The sequence below is a fragment of the Phalangium opilio genome, unplaced genomic scaffold, assembly GCF_054372755.1.
Source record: "Phalangium opilio isolate 3A_F unplaced genomic scaffold, DU_Popi_V2 ptg000103l_1, whole genome shotgun sequence".
NCBI classification, from domain to species: Eukaryota; Metazoa; Arthropoda; class Arachnida; order Opiliones; family Phalangiidae; genus Phalangium; species Phalangium opilio.
In genome coordinates, this window is record NW_028324205.1 from 1757559 (window position 1) to 1775443 (window position 17885).

The window sequence follows — 17885 nt, forward strand, 5'->3', positions numbered from 1 at the left end:
AAATAATAATAAAATCTCAGAACCCAAAAAATGCGCCCAAAGTATTGTTCAAAAAATATTGTGATAACCAGTAATAAACTTTGAATTATTCCAGTGATTTTACAAATAAATACGTTCAGTTACTTAGAATTTTATTTGTCTTTTATTGACCTAACTATTTGAATTAATTAGTAAATCAAACTCCATAACCAATATTTTAACGTTATTAAATCAAACATTAAAAAATTAATGAAAAATAGTTACAAACTTCATAATTTTGATCAATAGTTGACTTTTAAGTCAATTGTTTCGTCACGGTAGTCTTTATTTGAAAAACTGGCACTATGGATGTTTTTTTGGACTCTTATCGCCTTTTGAGCACTAGAGTAGTTTATACCACTAAGTTTACTACCAGAGGAATACTTGAGCTGGCTAAAAAGAGACTCCAACACACTTCCGTTAATTCTACTAGGGACAACGTAGTGGTCGGGGTATCGATTTAAAAAATCTTCCGTAAATTTCATAAATCCGTGAACAGTAATTCTCAACAAATCCCAAGTTTGCCATGATAGAAATTCTGTTTGTTTCGGACTCTGCAAATTAGCATTTGGGTTTTTGGTTAAAATTTCAGTTATCCACTCAACAAAATACTGGTATCCCGAACGAATGGAATTAAGCGCTTCATCATTAGTAGAATATACCCGGTTTTTTGAAAAAAAACCATTCTCGAACAACTCATTACAGGCTTTCAAGTATCGGTAGCATTCAAAAGCAGATCGTTTTGCCAATGAGTTCGGTTCCAAATCATTGTGTGAATATGCAAATAATTCAGATAAAACCTGAGGCTGTTGCATAATTTTGGCAGGTTTGACGTTTAATTTTGTCCAAGGGTCTCTAGTTATATAACTTGAATGCAATTTTGGCACAAATCGTAGGAGCATATCTTTCTCTCTCTGATCTTCTCTAAGTTTCATCTCTTTGATGTTAAGCCACCCAAAACTCACTCCGTTTCGTTCAAATGATTTGGATTTTTGATTCAATGATGAAAATAGTGCGTTTATGGCACTCTTGAGTTCATGGGAGGGGCAAATAATCCAAAAAATATTTCGACCGGGAACAAATGGGTTTTCAAATGATGGAGATAATTCATAGCCAGTTGCGCAATCGTTAATCTCATAGTCAAAGGGACCTTTCTTTACTCCCATGGTAGACTTTATTACAGCCAAGTTAGAGCTAGCTCCGTCACACACCAACACAGAAGTTTGAAACCCGAAATCATGAAATATTTTTAAGGTGCGTACTATACAGTCCTTCAGTGGCTCCTGTTTAACGGAAGAACTAAAACTAAAATATGGTCCAATAATGTCCATTTTTGACGTTAAGTCCCTCCACAAGAACTGTAATATGTACTGGGTCGGTTCTGGCTCTTCAAGTTCTTCCTTTATGTCGCTAACGAGCGGGAACTCTTTTGGTTCCATTGCAAAGCCCATAAATTGGTGGGACTTTGAGTTCCATATTAATTTTGACATAACTCGAACCTCGTCGAATATCAACACTCCATCACCTTTGGGTTCTGGAAAGCCTTTTCCCACACGTTCTTTTTTCCAACTTACATAATTTTGCGATTGGTCAGCGAGATATTGGTGAAACTGCTGAGTAATGCCTGGCTCGTTTCCATAAGTGGAAGACCTCTTTTTCAATGTATCAGAACAAGGTAAGTTTAGAATATTGAAGGACTTTAGGGCTTGAAAAGCGGAAGGACTTCTAGAGTAGACTGCCAACGCTATCCTTAGAGTTATTCCACTCCAACGGTTTCCAAATTGTCCAGTTTTGTTATTTGCCTGGTCCAGAAAAAAAGCTTTCTTGTCAGCGATAGACTGACTATCACGATTCCACGCTGTTTCAAGTAGAGAAGAATTTTCTTGGGAACTATTTATAACTGCGTCAACTGCACGCTTGTGATGTTTATTCATGTATTGCACGATACTTCCAAGTTCATCTGATTGCTCTTGATTGAGCACTATATCTTTTTGTTCTATTTGTTTGTCAAGCATCTTAATTCTATCCTTCAGAGACCTCCTTTTCGTCCTAATATTTGAAATTCTTCTATTTCGACTTAGAGGTGTGAGTTTTGAAATTGGATAGTTACTCTCACATTCAGTTCTTCGTAACTTTGTCTTTTCAGTTAACACTGTATTGCTTTTTCTTTTATTACAAACCACTCTCATTGCTTTTTGGCAATCTAAACACTGCACACGTTTAAAATTTGTATTGTGTTTAAAGACAACCAAACAATTTGTTGATTGGATCCTTTCAAATGGTTCCGCAAAAACCTTTATTGAGTTGGTAATTGGTAAAGTTTTACTTGGTGTTAAACCTGGGCAGAAGGCCATGTTTTTTCCAGTTAGCATGTCTAAAATTTCGTCACAAGCTTCTGGTAAAAAGTCACCATCAGAGAAATCCAAAACTCTGGTTTTTAAAAATGGCACAATTATGTGACACTTGCCAAATTCTGTAACTACAACTTGTACAGGATCCATATAATGCCCCAGCATTCCAACATAACTTGGATTTGTAATTAATATAATTTTTTCTTGTTGAAAATTTTCGGAAAACTGAAAGAATGAAAAACCTATTGCATAACTGCAACCATAGAATGTAAGGGCTAAAAGGGTTGCTAATTGGTGGGTTATTAAGATATACATAGTTTACACGCAAGGAGGATTCATACCATTTGAACAAGGAGACCAGCCAATTTGGAGAGTAAAATAGCAGATGATTTTACGCTCTAAATCGCCAGGTCTTCGTGTGTTAATGGTAGGAATCCTCCAAGCCTGTAAACTATGTATACCAGGCTTGCAACAAATAATTTTCTCAAAGTGCAATGATCGTTAATATGATAATAATAATAATAATAATAATGAATGAATGAAATAGATTTTTAATGTCTATATAAAAAACTATACAAGTAGTTCACGAGAATATAGACAGACATCAAAAGATAGCAATACAATATAATTACAGAAAATACACTTTTTACATATATACATGGGATTGAGATAAACTTTGCACTAGCGTATATTTTTAATCGGTACGGAAAATATATCTATTGTCTGGGAATATTTATTATACGTTTTCTGAATTCGAGTAATTGGATTAAGAACTTTCATAGGTACATAAAAAGTCACGGTATGACGGAGAGAATTTGGAATTAAAAAGTTAAGTTTTGCGAGTAAGTCGCTTAATTTAATCTTATTATTAATTAATTTTGAAAGAAATTTAATATCAATAATTTCAAGTAAGTGGGCTAAAGATGGAAGGCCAAGCCTAATTAGTAACAATTGATAATCGTAAGCGAGATTTCGCAAGAAGAACGTATGGGTGTATAATATAAATTTCCGTTGTACCGATTCTACTCTTTGTCGTAAATAGGAACTACAGCCACTCCATGCCAATGAACCGTAAACAAGTCGAGAACGTACTAGACTGAGGTAGAGCAGTTTAAAATGTTTTAACGATCTTAGAGATCGACATAGTTTTAAGGAAACGCCTAAAGTTCGGCGACAGCGATTAACTGTAATCGCCACGTGCTCATGAAAAAGCAAGGCACGATCAAAATTAACGCCAAGATCATTCACCTGTAATTTTTGAGGGATAGTAGTATTTGCAATGGTGTATGTATTACAGATTTCTCTGCCCACTCTCCTCGTGAAGGTCACCTGAGTCGATTTGGTAGGGTTAATTGGCAGGTTATTGGCGTCACACCATAAAGCAATAGCGTGCAAGTCACTTTGGAGTTTAGTGCAATCTTCGCGAGAGGTAATAGTTTTACAGATTTTATGGTCATCCGCGAACGCGATTAGCATGGAGGATTGAACTGAATATTGTAGGTCATATATATATATATTGAACAATAAAGGGCCCAAGGATGAACCCTGTGGCACACCGCAAGTTATAGGGTAAGTAAAAGAGCTTAAGACACCATTACATTTAATCATGTTAGTTCGCTCACTCAAGTATGAGCGAAACCACCCAATAAGTTCACTGCCTACTCCCAAGATTCGCATCTTATCCAATAGATAAGGATGCGAAACACGGTCGAAAGCTTTAGCCAGGTCGAGATAGATGACGTCGACCTGGCCACGATTTTCCACCAATGGGGCTACGTAATTCATGAACACAGCATGATTCGTGTCCACACTCCGACCCGGTACAAAGCCATGTTGACTTTCAAATGGAAAAGCACTGAACCACACTTGCAGTTTAGCATGTACGAGCATGTCAAATAATTTGGCAAGGGTGCATAGGAGAGAAATTGGACGATAATTTTTAACGTCGCATGCAGAGCCCGATTTATAAATGGGGGAAACCACCGCTTGTTTCCAAATAGTGGGAAAGATCTTTGTACTTAACGATAAATTATAAATATGAGCAAGTGCTGGCAGTAATATGTCGCCGCAACCCTTTATAATAAAAGCCGGTATCCTATCTGTACCTGTAGACAACTTATTGGGCAGCTTTAAGATTGCTTTGTAGATGTCATTTTGTGTGAAAATAATTGAGGACAACGGGTGATGTTCAGTATTGGACGAGTCATAAATGTAACGATCATGGGAAGGCGTGTTATCAATTGAAATACGCGAGAAATGATCACCGAAATGAGTGGCAAGTCTGTCTGTGTCAGTAATCATTTCGTTATTAATCTTGAGGGAGATATGATGCGTCTTATTCTTAATGTTCCCATTGACGAAACTCCAAAATTTCTTAGGGTGGGCCAATGCTTCCTCACAAACACGTTTACTCTCAATATTTCTGTCACGCTTTGCAAATCGTCTAACTAAAGCCCTTTGTTTTTTATAATTTATAAAATCAGGTAGGAAAGCAGAACGCTTATATTTTCCAAAGTAGTACTTCTTTCTACGTATAGCAGAACGCAATTCAGAGGAATACCACTTAGGAAACGCAGACGAACTATTACCAATCTGCATAGGTATGGCAGCATCCATAGCGCACTTTAAATAACGTGTTAATATGGTAGCGCAAAAATTAACATCCTGGGAATTTAAAATGGTCAGCCAATTGGAATCGCGCAAAGTGGTGTAGAGTTGGTAATAGTTCCCTTTCGTAAACTTATAAAATTTTTCCGGCTTGTTAGGCTGAGGACATGACGGAATCGCATACTCTACCAGAAAGGGAGAATGATAGGCATCCGGGGCAACAAAAGGATCACACAATGATAAAATATCTAAGTTATTAACATTGGCTAGGCATAAGTCCAAAATATTATCACAAGAGTTCTTTAACTCGTTAAATTGACTGAGGTTATAATAGTAACATATTTCAAATATGTGACGCGCCTTATTTACAGTAGGGGTGGTGCAGCCCAGAGTGTCGTTAGTCGCCCAGTGCACACCAGGTAAATTATAGTCACCAAGAAGCAATAAATTAGTATCCTGGTCTGGTAAGTCCTGGAGAAGTCGTTGCCTAAACGTGGAGTAATTAGCGTCATTGGCCGATGGGGGAAAATAGACCGTACCGATCAAGAGGAACTCGTCGGAGCGCAACTTAACTTGCGCAAAGACGCATTCCGCGACGCCCTCAAGATCATGCCGCCTTATACTAACTAGTGACTTCTTAACGGCAATTAAGGCGCCACCACCCCGAACGTTTTTATATTCAAGATCCGGTCTATCTGCTCTATATACAATATAAGTATCAGGAAAATAGTTGGCATTAAAGTGTTCATGGTTAAACCATGTCTCTGTTAAACATATAATGTCAAAGTCAAGAGAAATCGCATTATCCATAAATTCACTAGCCTTGGTTCTTAAGCCGCGGACGTTCTGGTAGGCAATCGACAATGTCATTATTGCTGGATCGTTGGAGACGACGGAGGGAGCTCACTACTGTGCTTGTACGCATCACGGAGTGGCCCACCAAAGTCTGCGATTATACAATCCACAGGCCAGATATCAGGATCAGAGAGTCGGGAGAACTCATCTTCGTCTGAACAGGTAACATAAAAAGAGGAGTGAGAGGCGTTGGGATTTTTCGGCCGCAGACGGACGCACATAGCCGACTGAATTCCCTCGTCCTCAACAAGTGTTTTACACAAGTCAGAAGAAAGCAGAGTAGGGTCGAGCCAGCTAACGAATAGGGCCTTGCGTTGTCGTTGAGGCTGTCTACTCGCAGTTTTTATTTTAGAGTTTACCGCTGATCCCGATTTTGTTGGCTTGCGGACGCGCTGTTGTGGCTGAGATGTAGGTGGTAGAACCATGGACTGTGGTCGTGGTGGCCCCGAAGTTGCTGATGTAGAGGGTGGAAGCAATCCAAGCATAGGGAAATGTGTGGCGGCTGCAGTGTAGGAACGCCCCTGAGGGAGCGTCGGCGCAGTGTCACTCCGGATAGTAGAAGTGGAAGCAGATTCACGTAGCTCAGAAAGCTCCTTCCGCAGCTGTTTATTAGAGCTTGTTAATTCTGTGACCTGTGAATCTAAAGTCAGCACCAATGTTTCGAGGGCGTCCAATTTCTGAAGCATTTTGTCTAAAATAGAGTTCGGTTCCCGAGTTAGGCTGTCCGGGCGGAGCAGGTTAGTGAGTACGTCATTGATATCGTCAACGGAAGTGCATGTGCAGTGTGAGCAGGGTTGTTTAGAACCGAGCTTAAAGTCGCTGATGTCGTCGTTAGAAGCTGATGAGAGGTTGGTTTGCTCAGATATAGAGCTGAGTGACGTGCGAGACTGTTGTCGACTGCGCGATAAACGATTAGAAGGCTTACAGTTCGTGCAGGTAAAAGAGTCCCCGTTGCAAGATTTATGTGCACGCTTTCCGCAGCCACTAGAGCAAACCGCAATAGCCTGCTTGCCATATATGGGTTTATCGCAGCTAATGCATGAGTCCTTAGCCGGAGCCATCGGTAAAATTAATAAAAGTCGAGCCCAAGTGGCTCAAACCGAAAGAAGCAGACGTTTCGAGTAGAATTAGCTATTGTTGAAGTAGGTCTGGTAGACAGTTATAGCAAATTCTGCATCATAAGTCCGGCGGAACAAACGGTGCTACTAACGGCGCGACTATGGCAAACCGCTGCCGCGAGAAGATTTTGAAAGACTGCGAAAACACGAATAAAAGTTTAATTAAGTGAAGATTAATTTTAATTACCGTTAATGGAAGTCGTTATAAGTCGTTAGGTGCAAAAAAGCGGATACAGAACTATTAAGGGACTGTAAATTATGAGCAAAAACCGGAGCGCGAGCGAAGCGGCGAACTTATACTCCACGCGTCGTCTGCTAATCAATAATAATAATAATAATAATAATAATAATAATAATAATAATAATAATAATAATAATAATAATAATAATAATTGAATTGAATTGAGAGTTTATTGTGCACGAAAAAAGTTGTTTACAACTCACGAGAACGGGCACATTTGAGTACAATGCAAAATATATACAAATCACAATTATATATACAAGAATGTTTATACAATCACAAATTTTAGATTAATGTACATACAGAGGTAGGGATGGTTATTGAATAAAAATTAGGTTTTTACATTTGAGCTACGTCACGTAGGATTTGTTTCACTTGGAGTAGAGTATCACAAAAGAGATCAATATTTGATGCAAATAAATTGCACTTATGCTGCATCCTTACAATTGGATTTATACTTTTACGGGGGTTATAGAAAATCGAACTATGACGTTTATTTTTAGGAACTAAAAAATTGAGGGATTCTAGAAGGGTAATAATAATAATAATAATAATAATAATAATAATATTTATTTCGTAACCCAAAGCTACTGGCAACCACAGAGGCATGAGCCTATATAATGTGGTTACCTGGACAAAACAATACATTAAGAATAAATAAGATACATAAATCAAAAATTAATTTTGAATAGACATCCAATCGTCAAATAAAAATTTTAAAATTGAGGTCCGAAATACAAAAACAGAAACCGCGTCAGCCGAATTTTTTATGTCCGTCGGAAGAGAGTTCCACAATCGAGGGCCTTAGCTACTAAGAATTAGTTATGATATTATAGTCTTCCAATATTATATTTACCCTTAAATTTAGGTTCAGGTTTTCACATTTATGAATCATGACTTTCATAAATTTGCAGTGAGGCTCTTTCAATTTTTCTAATGCTAAAATTCCTTTTGTGAGCGAATCATTCGTTTGGCAAGAATTGTCCATTTTCAAATCTTGTGTCTGGCATATAAAATCTTGAACAGATACCAAAAATTAATAATTGCACTGTCTTATTTCTTAAAATTTACAGGCGTTCTACATAATTTCATAATTGTTATTAAGCTTACTGTACAGAACTTAGCAACAAAAGAAAGAAGCGAAACCCATGTATAATTAATGAAATTTGGGAATTTCCTAATTTACCTTGACTGACTGGTTTGAATTGAATAGATTGGTTTTTAAGCCTTGGCTTCGCAGGAACTTTCTCAGTCAGAGTTTGCGTATGACTATTCTTTTTCAAAAATTTAGAATTTACCGTTGTTGTTTGCGTTATTTTGTTTTTTAACACAACAGGTTCCTTAAGATTTAAGTTGCACTGAACGTATTGATCCATTTTCAAACGTTTTTTCAGTTTACAGCGCGTTTTTCCGGGTCCGAAGTTCTCCTAACGTTCCGATACCTAATTTAAACGCAAGCAGACGACACAATCTGTCAATCTCGCCCGGCGACGCCCGCTCGCAGAGGAGGCGGAGATAAAAGTTTTTAGGTTGAGGGGAAGGGGGTAGGAAATATTTTTGGAACTCGACCAATTTTTTTCTCTCAAGCGTAAGCGCGATGGAAGCGGCATAAAATCCTCAAATTTGTTCACTAGTGCCAGGATCTATTGCCAATGCTAGAGCCCTTCACTTCTAGTCTCATACCACTTCTGGTCATACCAACGAGCTTTATGGACGCTGAGGCTTACCTTTCCGCCATCTTTTGAAATAGCGTGCTGAAAAATATCCCAACTGGCAACAACGGGGCTTTTTACTGCTAGTCTTTCATATAACTAAACTTTAATATAATTATTTTAACTACAGCACAACCTTCGACATACTTTAATAATATAAATCCATGTCGAAGTATAGCTCCAAAGCTTTACTTTACTATATTAGTTATTATTTTTTCGAGATTTTCTCTAATTTGGACCGAAGACTTCATTAGTCGCGTAAATGAAAAATTTAAACGATCCTTAGAAAAATTTTTATTTAGTCACTAAACATATATTATTTAAATTAACACTAAAAATAAGAGGAAATGTATTTAATAATTTTTAAATAGTTTGAGAAGAAAAGGTTTTAAAGGTTTAATTTTTGTATTTTATTTTTTTTTTTAAATTTTATTATTATTATTTTTTTATTAGTATTATTATTCTTTTTTATTTATTTACAAGATTATTCGTAGTAATATCCACGTCCTCCTCTTCGACCCCGGCCGTACGGCCTAGGCCAGCTCTCTCCCCGCCAGTATGGGCCTTTGTTAGCATAGCGCCGCCCACGCCCCGGGTTCGGCTGGATCCAGCGGACCCTGCGTCCTCCGCATGTTCCTAATGGATAAAGTAAAAAGGTTATATAAAATTAGTAATGATTTTCTGCCCATTTCATTCTACCTTATAAATGAAGTCAACGACAGAGTAAATTCAAAAATTACAGTGAAGCTTACATATTTTTCGGGCCCTTCGATTTTTTCTAAGGCTTGCAAGCCTTTCGCGGCTTTGTCATGCTCGTCCAGCAATTGCTGGCCAAAGAGCTGATTTGTTCTTGCTATTGTGTTGTTTTTCATCAGTTCTTTGGTTCTTGGGAACCCGTCAAATATATTTTCCATTCGCTGGTCCTTCATGCCTTCCATTTGAGCCAAAACCTTTTCTTGGCAATCCTCTATCGAGGCCTTCATTCTCTCCTGAAAATTTTTTTTTAATAATAATTAATGACATTTTAAGAAAATGACTTATAAACGTATAGCGCCTTAGACGTTTCGAAATTGCAATATTAATTTAAAGGGATAGTTGCAGCTTATTGCCAGGACCGTTTATTTAGATTTTAGTTAGAGTTAACATTACCAAATCATTCTGCTTCTTGGCATCGTTTAGTTCCGTGAGAACATGGCACAGAACATGTTCTGTTTGGAAGTATATCGCTTCCTTCTGTTTAATGCCGGAAGAGTATCTCTTGGATTGTTTTATGAAGTCATCGACTTCCGAGACGAACGTGTTTTGCTCAAAATGGGTCTATTGAAATAAAATTGCGGGTTTTACTATCCGAATATCGTATAACCAGAAGAAATAAAGAAATTTTGAAAAATAGCTTTTCATGAAGATTAAAGCTATTCTTCACTATATTAGAAAGAGTACTGGAGTAATTACTGAAGTAATCTTTAATCGGTCTGAGAGACTTCTCACAATTTTATCCATGATAAATTTGAAAATTTACTATATTTCCGAAAACGAACCACAACTAAACTAAACTAAACCGAAACCGAGCTCTAGCCTGCTACCGAGAAGAGGATCACTGTAAAGGGAATCAGTATAGCCCGAGGGATTGACTATAACCCAAGGGATTGAGCATATCACGAGGGGTCGGTCCTTCGAAGAAAAAGAAGTTAATCTTGAAATAAATGCAAATTTTATAAATTTCTCTATATTTTGTAAATTATTCGTGGGTTTCCTTAAACGTTTATATATTTTTGATTTGTTTATTTTTCCGGTAATTACGAAATAAAGTTGGATTTCAATAAAAATCCTTTTTTATTTTTTTAACAGTAACATCTTTTCTCCAATAGATACATAATTCAATGTGCAATTTCGCATTTAACAAGTTATTTTCGATCTTCAACAAATTATAATTTTTATGGGATTCTTAAACATATGATGGGTTTTTGTATTTTGCCAAAAATACAATGTAATTTTTTTACTTCTCACAGGATGTTTAGAAATGACCGACCCCTTGGTATAGAACCCTTCATCCCTGCATGATGAGAAATGGGGGAAGGAAGTTTAAATTATACAGGGTGTTCCGAAAAGGATGGTAAGTACAGTGAGTTCTTCGGCCATTTCCAGTCGAAAATGTTTTATGACATTTTGCACAAAGGAACACCTTTTACAAGTTATGAACGCAGTGTTTTATTGATAAGCCGTTAAATTTAAGTAAGAAACGGCAAGACAACGCTAATTCAATTGTATAGGTTTTGAATTACGCTTGATTTATATAAAATCACTCGTAAAACCCGCGCGCTCTTAAAACAAAGTGAACATTTTTTAAACACGGACTGTTCAAAATCTATACAGTTTCGTTCAATAAGCATTGTTTTTGGATTTCCTACATAAATGTAATGTAACTTCAAAAAGGTTTAACTTGTGGGAAAATTTCATGGAACATTTTCAGCTTAAAATCGACCAAAGAACCCAATGCACTTCGCTAATACATAATTGAGTCCAGACTGTAGTAGCGCTTAAAATAAACGACCCTCTCCCAGTAAAGGCTTACGGCTATTTCTGTTTTATATCATGTTCCAGCGGACGGCTACATAGTGTTAACCTACTCTCATGCCTATAAGCGCAGCATTCAATGGCTACACAATGATTCCTATTAGCCATATGCATTCTTTGTAATAAATTTATAGGGATCGAAGGAGAGATATGGTTTGAAATATCCTCTAGCTCTGTCCAGTAATAAACTTAGGGTTGGTGACATTAGGATCGCTTGGTAACCCCTTTGCACTAAAAGAAAAAAAAACAATTAGCATGGCACCTAAAGACCTGGGAACGTATCTTAGAATTGAATTCTTGCCGCAACATAAAAGAGCGCTTATCAGCCCTAGACAATATACAGTGCGTAAAAATCAGAGACCCCAAATTTTGGGAAAAACAAGGTGAACACCATGTTGAAATTAGTCTTATTTATTTTTCAAGACTCTTGGACATTCAAGTAAAAATTGTTTCTAGCGTTTATTCCAAAAATCCAGACTACTTCTGGGCAGTCTGATCATTAAAACACAAAAGAACGTAAACGGACGAGGACAGTGCGAAATAATGATGATCATCTACGATGTGGGTCTTAGTTTGACCTGCCCTGTTGTTGTTGGCATTGGCGTAATGTAGTCTGGATTTTTGGAATAAATGCTCGAAAAAATGCCAAAATTAATCGTGGTTCTTTTTAAAATTTTTACTTGAATGTCCAAGAGTCTTGTAAAATAAATAAGACTAATTTCAATATGGTGTTCACCTTGTTTTTCCAAAATCTGGGGTCTCTGATTTTTACACACTGTATTCTAGGAGAGCTCTTGCTCTCTTAGATAAGACTTCATACTGCTCTTAATGTATAAGGAGGGTTTTTTGTTTGGATGTAGTTTTTTTTGTATTGTATTGATTGTTTTGAAAAAAATCCACTGAACTAAAATTCGGACCCTGAATATGTGGTTAAAATTTCAAAGAGATCCCTCCATTAGTTTTTCTTATAGAAAATAAAGTTGCTAAGGGTGGTTTTCATTTCCATAAAAAAATTCAGTCATTTTGGCAAAAAAAGGGAAATTTTCCCATAGGAATAACATGGGAAATGTTTACTGTGATGGCCAAAGCTACTCGACCATTTTTTGAAGACTATTTATTCGATAGGTCTGAAAATGGTTTTAAATGAAACGTTGAACATTAAACTGGTGCCTTTCGAAGTTTTATTGAAAACAATTAATATTAAGTATTACGTTTTGTACTTTTAAGCACATACTTAAATTTACGACCTTTTATTCTGTTGGACTTACGTGGTTTAATCCTAGCTAAAATCATACAGAAACGTACTGTTGGACTTACGCTGTTTTACCGCTAATAGAGCGAGTGAGCGAAGATTTTTGTTAAGACAACGCGTGTGGCTATGTCGAGCTTAAGGCGAATTTTTTAACTTTTCACATAAAAGAAGGGGTTAATTCGTCCTCATTTTATTTTAATTTTGTAAGTTAAACCTTATTATAATTTAATACAAAAGAATTTAAAATTAGGATTTAGCCGATAATTTTTAAATTCACTGATTTCACTAAGCCTTGGTCAAAATTTAAATACAGCTGATTGTATGTAGAGACTAGAGACCAATTGGCCGTGTTGGGTTCGTTTTAAGGTGTTTCACCTGGAGCCATCGGCCAACGATAGCCGCTAATTAGGTAATTTGTTTAAATTAAATCAATTTTTGTTGTTTAAAGTTGATTAATGCAAACTACGCACCAGGGTTCGTTCCCTGGTTTCTCGACTGGTGCCACCAGCGGCCAGCCAAGTGCCAACGGTTACCGCTATGAAGATACGTTTTTTACTGGTAAAATAAATGATAGATTCAATCACACTATCACTAAATCCTGTCACCAAATCAACCTATATTTTTAATTCAGGTCCTTCCAATCATTTGTACTAGGTAACAATTGAATTATTAATTATTTTGTGCCAATTCTAACGTTACCTAAGAAAACAGTAAACAATAGCGACATTGCCAACGATAAACGCTACAAAGATTATCTCTGGTGCAACCGGCAAACGATAACCACTGCTTACATCATTTTGAATGTTTCATTAGTGGTAAAATAATTGATAGATTAAATCATATGATCACTAAACCCTGCTGACAAACCAGTTTTTTATCCCGGCTCTTGCAATCATTTTTATTAGGTAACAGTTACGTTTTTAATTACTATTTATAACCGCTATTTAGAATAAACGTTTTTGTTTAAATTAGATACATTTTTGATGTGTAAAGGAGATTAATTCAAACTACGCAGAAGGGTTCATTCCCTGGTTTCTAGACAACGGTTACCGCTATGAAGATACGTTTTTTGCTGGCAAAATAAATGATACATTCAATCACACTATCACTAATTCCTGACATCAAATCAATATTTTTAATTCAGCCTCTTCCAAGCACGAAATTACAAATTAAAGGGGTGTACAGTGTGTTAATTAATTAATATAAATTTTTGGATAAATATGTAACACACTATCATTATTAAATTTCTGAAGAGAGGAAAAAAAGGTTGAAATTAATTTTCTTTAAATTTTAAATGCGAATTTGTCTCAGAAATAAACCAGCGCCAGAAGCATGTCTTATAAAATTTTCACAAGATGATTCGTTCAAGAATGTCTAGAATTAAGTCGCATAGAAGCATGAATCTATATAACTATGAATATACAGCTCTATCATATGCCCCTTCTATCATGTTGATTTGATTTGGGTGTTACCCTCCTAGCTTTGACGCGTTTTGCGTAGCTCTAATAGCCAATCACAAGACAATAGGAAGTGACGTTTCGAATTTACACACCCCCGGACTCCCCCTCGCTTCTCCCGCTCCTAACACTATCAGACACCCCGCCCAAACCTTATCGAGAGGTTAGACAGCTTGGGCTTATCGAGAGGTTAGACAGCGTTATATAGATTCATGATAGAAGTAATAAATATATCGCCTAAGTCAGCTGACTTGGCCAGGCAGGGTATAGCCACTGGTTTAGCCCACTCGATCCTCACGGACGCTGTTCTGCATCTTGCGTCGTGTTACGCGTGATCAAGTAGGCTATGGACAGGGTAAAGAAATACGGGGCTGCCAGGCCAGGGTGGGAAATAAGGATTTTTAAACTGGACATTGGGCCAGCGACCCCTTTGGCATAGAATAAATAAACTGGTCCATGACCACTGACCAGGGCGCGTCGTCTGCTAAATTGAACAAGTGGATGATTACAATATATTAGCTAATGTCTGGATTCTGGAAACCCTTGAATTTTCTTAGTGGTCCTGTGGACCACTGACCCGCCTCCGATTTAATTTTTAAACTGTTTCAGGCAATTTTTAAACTGTTCATTTGCCCTGTGCCACCGTCTTATATCCCACGCTGTGCCAGGCTGTCTCTTACACATCAATGATGGCCATTATCCTTCATGAGAAATGCTTCCTTGTCCAGTGTGGGAAATAAGGCGGTGGCACAGGGCAAATGACCAGTTTAAAAATAAAACCACTGGACCACTAAGAAAATTCGAGGGTAACCAGAGTCCAGACATTAACTCAAAAAGTTCAATTGTCCAATTCCTAAATTTAGCAGACGACGTGACCTGGTCAATTATTATTATATAGCGCGAGCGGCTTGCGTCCATGAGCGCGGATCGAGTGGGGTATGCTTGCAGGCAGAAACTTAAAGAAAGGCAAATATAGGGTCTTTGCGCGTGACGTCAAGTTACCTACCCCCTTTCCTCACCCCTTGCCGGCTGCCCGCTCTGGCCACGTTAGGACGCCATGTTGACATCCCCTGAAAACCGGTTTTCGCCCCCTATTTCTTCTCCCTTTTTACTCTCGCGGAAACACCCTATTTAGTTATTTTCTTTAAAAATTCGTCGAAATGTCATTAAGTTATGAAGAAATTGATTAACGCAAGTTGATCAAGAAATTAATTATATAATAAAATTAATATTTATTTACAGTAATTAATGATTCATTTATGTTACAATAAATTATTCATAATTCGTCGAAATGTCATTAAGTTATGAAGAAATTGATTAACGCAAGTTGATCAAGAAATTAATTATTTAATAAAATTAATATTTATTTACAGTAATTAATGATTCATTTATGTTACAATAAATTATTCATTTGTGTTGCTAGGGAAATGGCTAGATAACCATTTGTAAGATAAAGAGATAGCAAAATGACTAGGAAACGTTTTCTTAAGTTCAGGGATAATAATTATTAAAAAAGATTAATGAGAACAGAAGGTAATTTATTAAAAATAGTTAATTAAAAAAAAGGTATAAGGATGGCGAAATGAATCTTTTTAAGAGATACCTAAATGGCTGTGAAACCGTTTCTTAACGTCAAGGGATAATGAAATGACAGAAAAAAACCTTTTCTTAACTTCAAGGGATAACGAAATGGCTGTTCAATCGTTTCTTAACTTCAACCATAAATTTGTCAAGGTGACTGAGAGCTTGTAATGAAGTGGCGCTAGCGGAACGTCTATTCTTGTAAAGCGACAGCTGGTGAGCTTCTGTCAAAAGCTTTTCATGCACTAAATACGAGGAGGGGCTGGAAAACGTGTGAGGCCAATTCTTGCGTCGTTCTTCAACAATGAGATAGATAGAGTTACAATTCAAATCGGCTTACCGCGAAACACATTGCTTTTATCAAGCACGTTTATCAAAACATGGCAGCGCCACCTGGAAGCCTCTAGTGGAACTAATTACAAATTTTACTTGCTTATTTGCAATCAGAAACATCGTTATAATTTTTATTTCATCTATTTATTAGATTAAAAAGGACTAGAGTTTTTATTATTTAACTCGCGTATTTTATTTAACACGTTTAAAAACTATCTCGACAGCTTGTTACACAGATTATAGCAGCAGACGGTAATAAAAACGTTCTTAGGGTGGAGCCACCCGTATTTGATAAAGATTCATGCTCGACAAAAGGTGTATCGCAAAACGTCGATCTCGAGATCTCACGTTGTAACTCTAGGTTTAATATATATATTCTATCTCATTGTTCTTCAACTATCAGTTATACTTATGGAACATATCTTATAAACTTACGGTTCAAGGGATAACAAAATTGCTGGTCAACTGTTTCTTAAGCCCAAGGGATAAGGAAATATAATCTAAGCTTTAGTCTGGGAAGGGATGGCCACACTAAGCATCTGCCTTGTTTACAGGTGGGTAACTTTACAATGCATAGAGGAGCTGTAGCTAGCCCCTATGCCACAGGTAACTGAGAGCGCCCTACCCTAACAATTATTGTTAACTTCCACAAATGTTGATGGAAAGGAGAAACAGTGTTAAACAGTGGAGGAAAACTTTTAAATGGGGAGAGAACTTGCAAACTACGCAGTATTCGTTCGTAGATTGTGACCCAGTGGCACACTCCGTCATTGAACCCGGGATCCTTTTGCTGCGAGGCGAAAGGGCTAAATGCTTTGCCGCCCCACTCTGGTCAAACGTTTTTTAAGGCCGAGAGAAAACAAACTGGCTGGGAAACTATTTATTAAGTTCAAAAGTTAAGGGAATGGCTGGTAAACTGTTTCTAAAGTTCAAGGGATAACGAAATGGCTGGACAATTGTTTCTTAAGAACCATTTCTAATGTTCGAAGGACAAAAAATAGTTGCGAAACCATTTCTTAAATTAAAAGAATAAAATTTGCCAAGGTCAATTATTAAGAATGGAACGTTACTTCATTAAAATGAATGATTAAGAATGGAATGTTACTTCACTTAAATGGATTACTAAGAATGGAACGTTACTTCATTAAAATGGATTAAAAAGAATGGATTTATGGATGAAATGGATTTATTTTAATTTTTGGGCAAGAAAATGTTTCATAAAAAAAAGAGAAAAAAAAATTTAAAGATAAATATGATGATGAACTGATGATGCTACAAAAAAAAATTTTTTTGTTGTAAACAAAAAGTTTTACTTGAAACTCAGAAAAGGAATTGAGGTTGTTAGAGATATTTAAAACTTCAGGCTTTCGGGAAATTTATGACAAAAACCTGAAGCTAAATTTCTTTTAATGAGCCCCAATTTAATAAAAGCTTTTAATTTTTAAATGTGGCTTAATACTTACAAAATATTTACAATGGTGTCTCCATTGTTGGAGCTGGTTGGGACTCCCCTCCAGTCACTTTGGAGGATGGGGGTTCTTCTCTTACCACCCCCACCACCACCTCCTCCCCCACCACTTCCACCTCCTCCTTCTCCTTCACCACTTCCTTCTCCCCCACCACTTCCACCTCCTCCTTCTCCTTCACCACTTCCTTCTCCCCCGTACTGCCTTCCTCCATCAAAACATCTACCATGTAACCTTTTATTAATGTACTATATATGCTTTAGCCTTTAACTCTTTTGGCTGTTCAGTGTGCGATATACTTTGAGACTGAACGAATTAAT

General features: G+C 36.9%; 1 protein-coding gene and 1 long non-coding RNA gene across 5 annotated transcripts; one reads left to right on the top strand and one right to left on the bottom strand.

The window, feature by feature from the left end:
* Positions 1 to 3273: 3273 nt before the first annotated feature.
* Positions 3274 to 5846, bottom strand: LOC149630129 (uncharacterized). Its single transcript, XM_089851308.1, has 2 exons — positions 3387 to 5846; positions 3274 to 3306 (listed from the first exon to the last, which is right to left on the bottom strand). The coding sequence occupies exons 1-2, from the start codon at positions 5844 to 5846 to the stop codon at positions 3274 to 3276; spliced, it is 2493 nt and encodes an 830-aa protein (XP_089707434.1).
* Positions 5847 to 12818: 6972 nt separating this feature from the next.
* On the top strand, positions 12819 to 13953 carry LOC149630130 (uncharacterized). 4 transcript variants are annotated; one of them, XR_016374186.1, is made up of 6 exons: positions 12819 to 12931; positions 13042 to 13137; positions 13202 to 13286; positions 13360 to 13382; positions 13440 to 13633; positions 13701 to 13953. It is a non-coding gene; the product is annotated as an uncharacterized LOC149630130 (long non-coding RNA). The 4 variants fall into 4 exon arrangements; XR_016374185.1 differs by having other exon boundaries at positions 13360 to 13633; XR_016374188.1 differs by having other exon boundaries at positions 13360 to 13543.
* The last annotated feature ends 3932 nt before the right edge of the window (positions 13954 to 17885 follow it).

What these genes read in the sequence shown, in the direction of transcription:
- LOC149630129 (XM_089851308.1), bottom strand. Translation starts at nt 5,846, where the DNA reads ATGACATTGTCGATTGCCTACCAGAACGTCCGCGGCTTAAGAACCAAG. An exon ending in TACGACAAAGAGTAGAATCG is followed by an intron (nt 3,307 to 3,386) that starts GTACAACGGAAA and finishes GTTACTAATTAG; the next exon opens with GCTTGGCCTTCCATCTTTAG.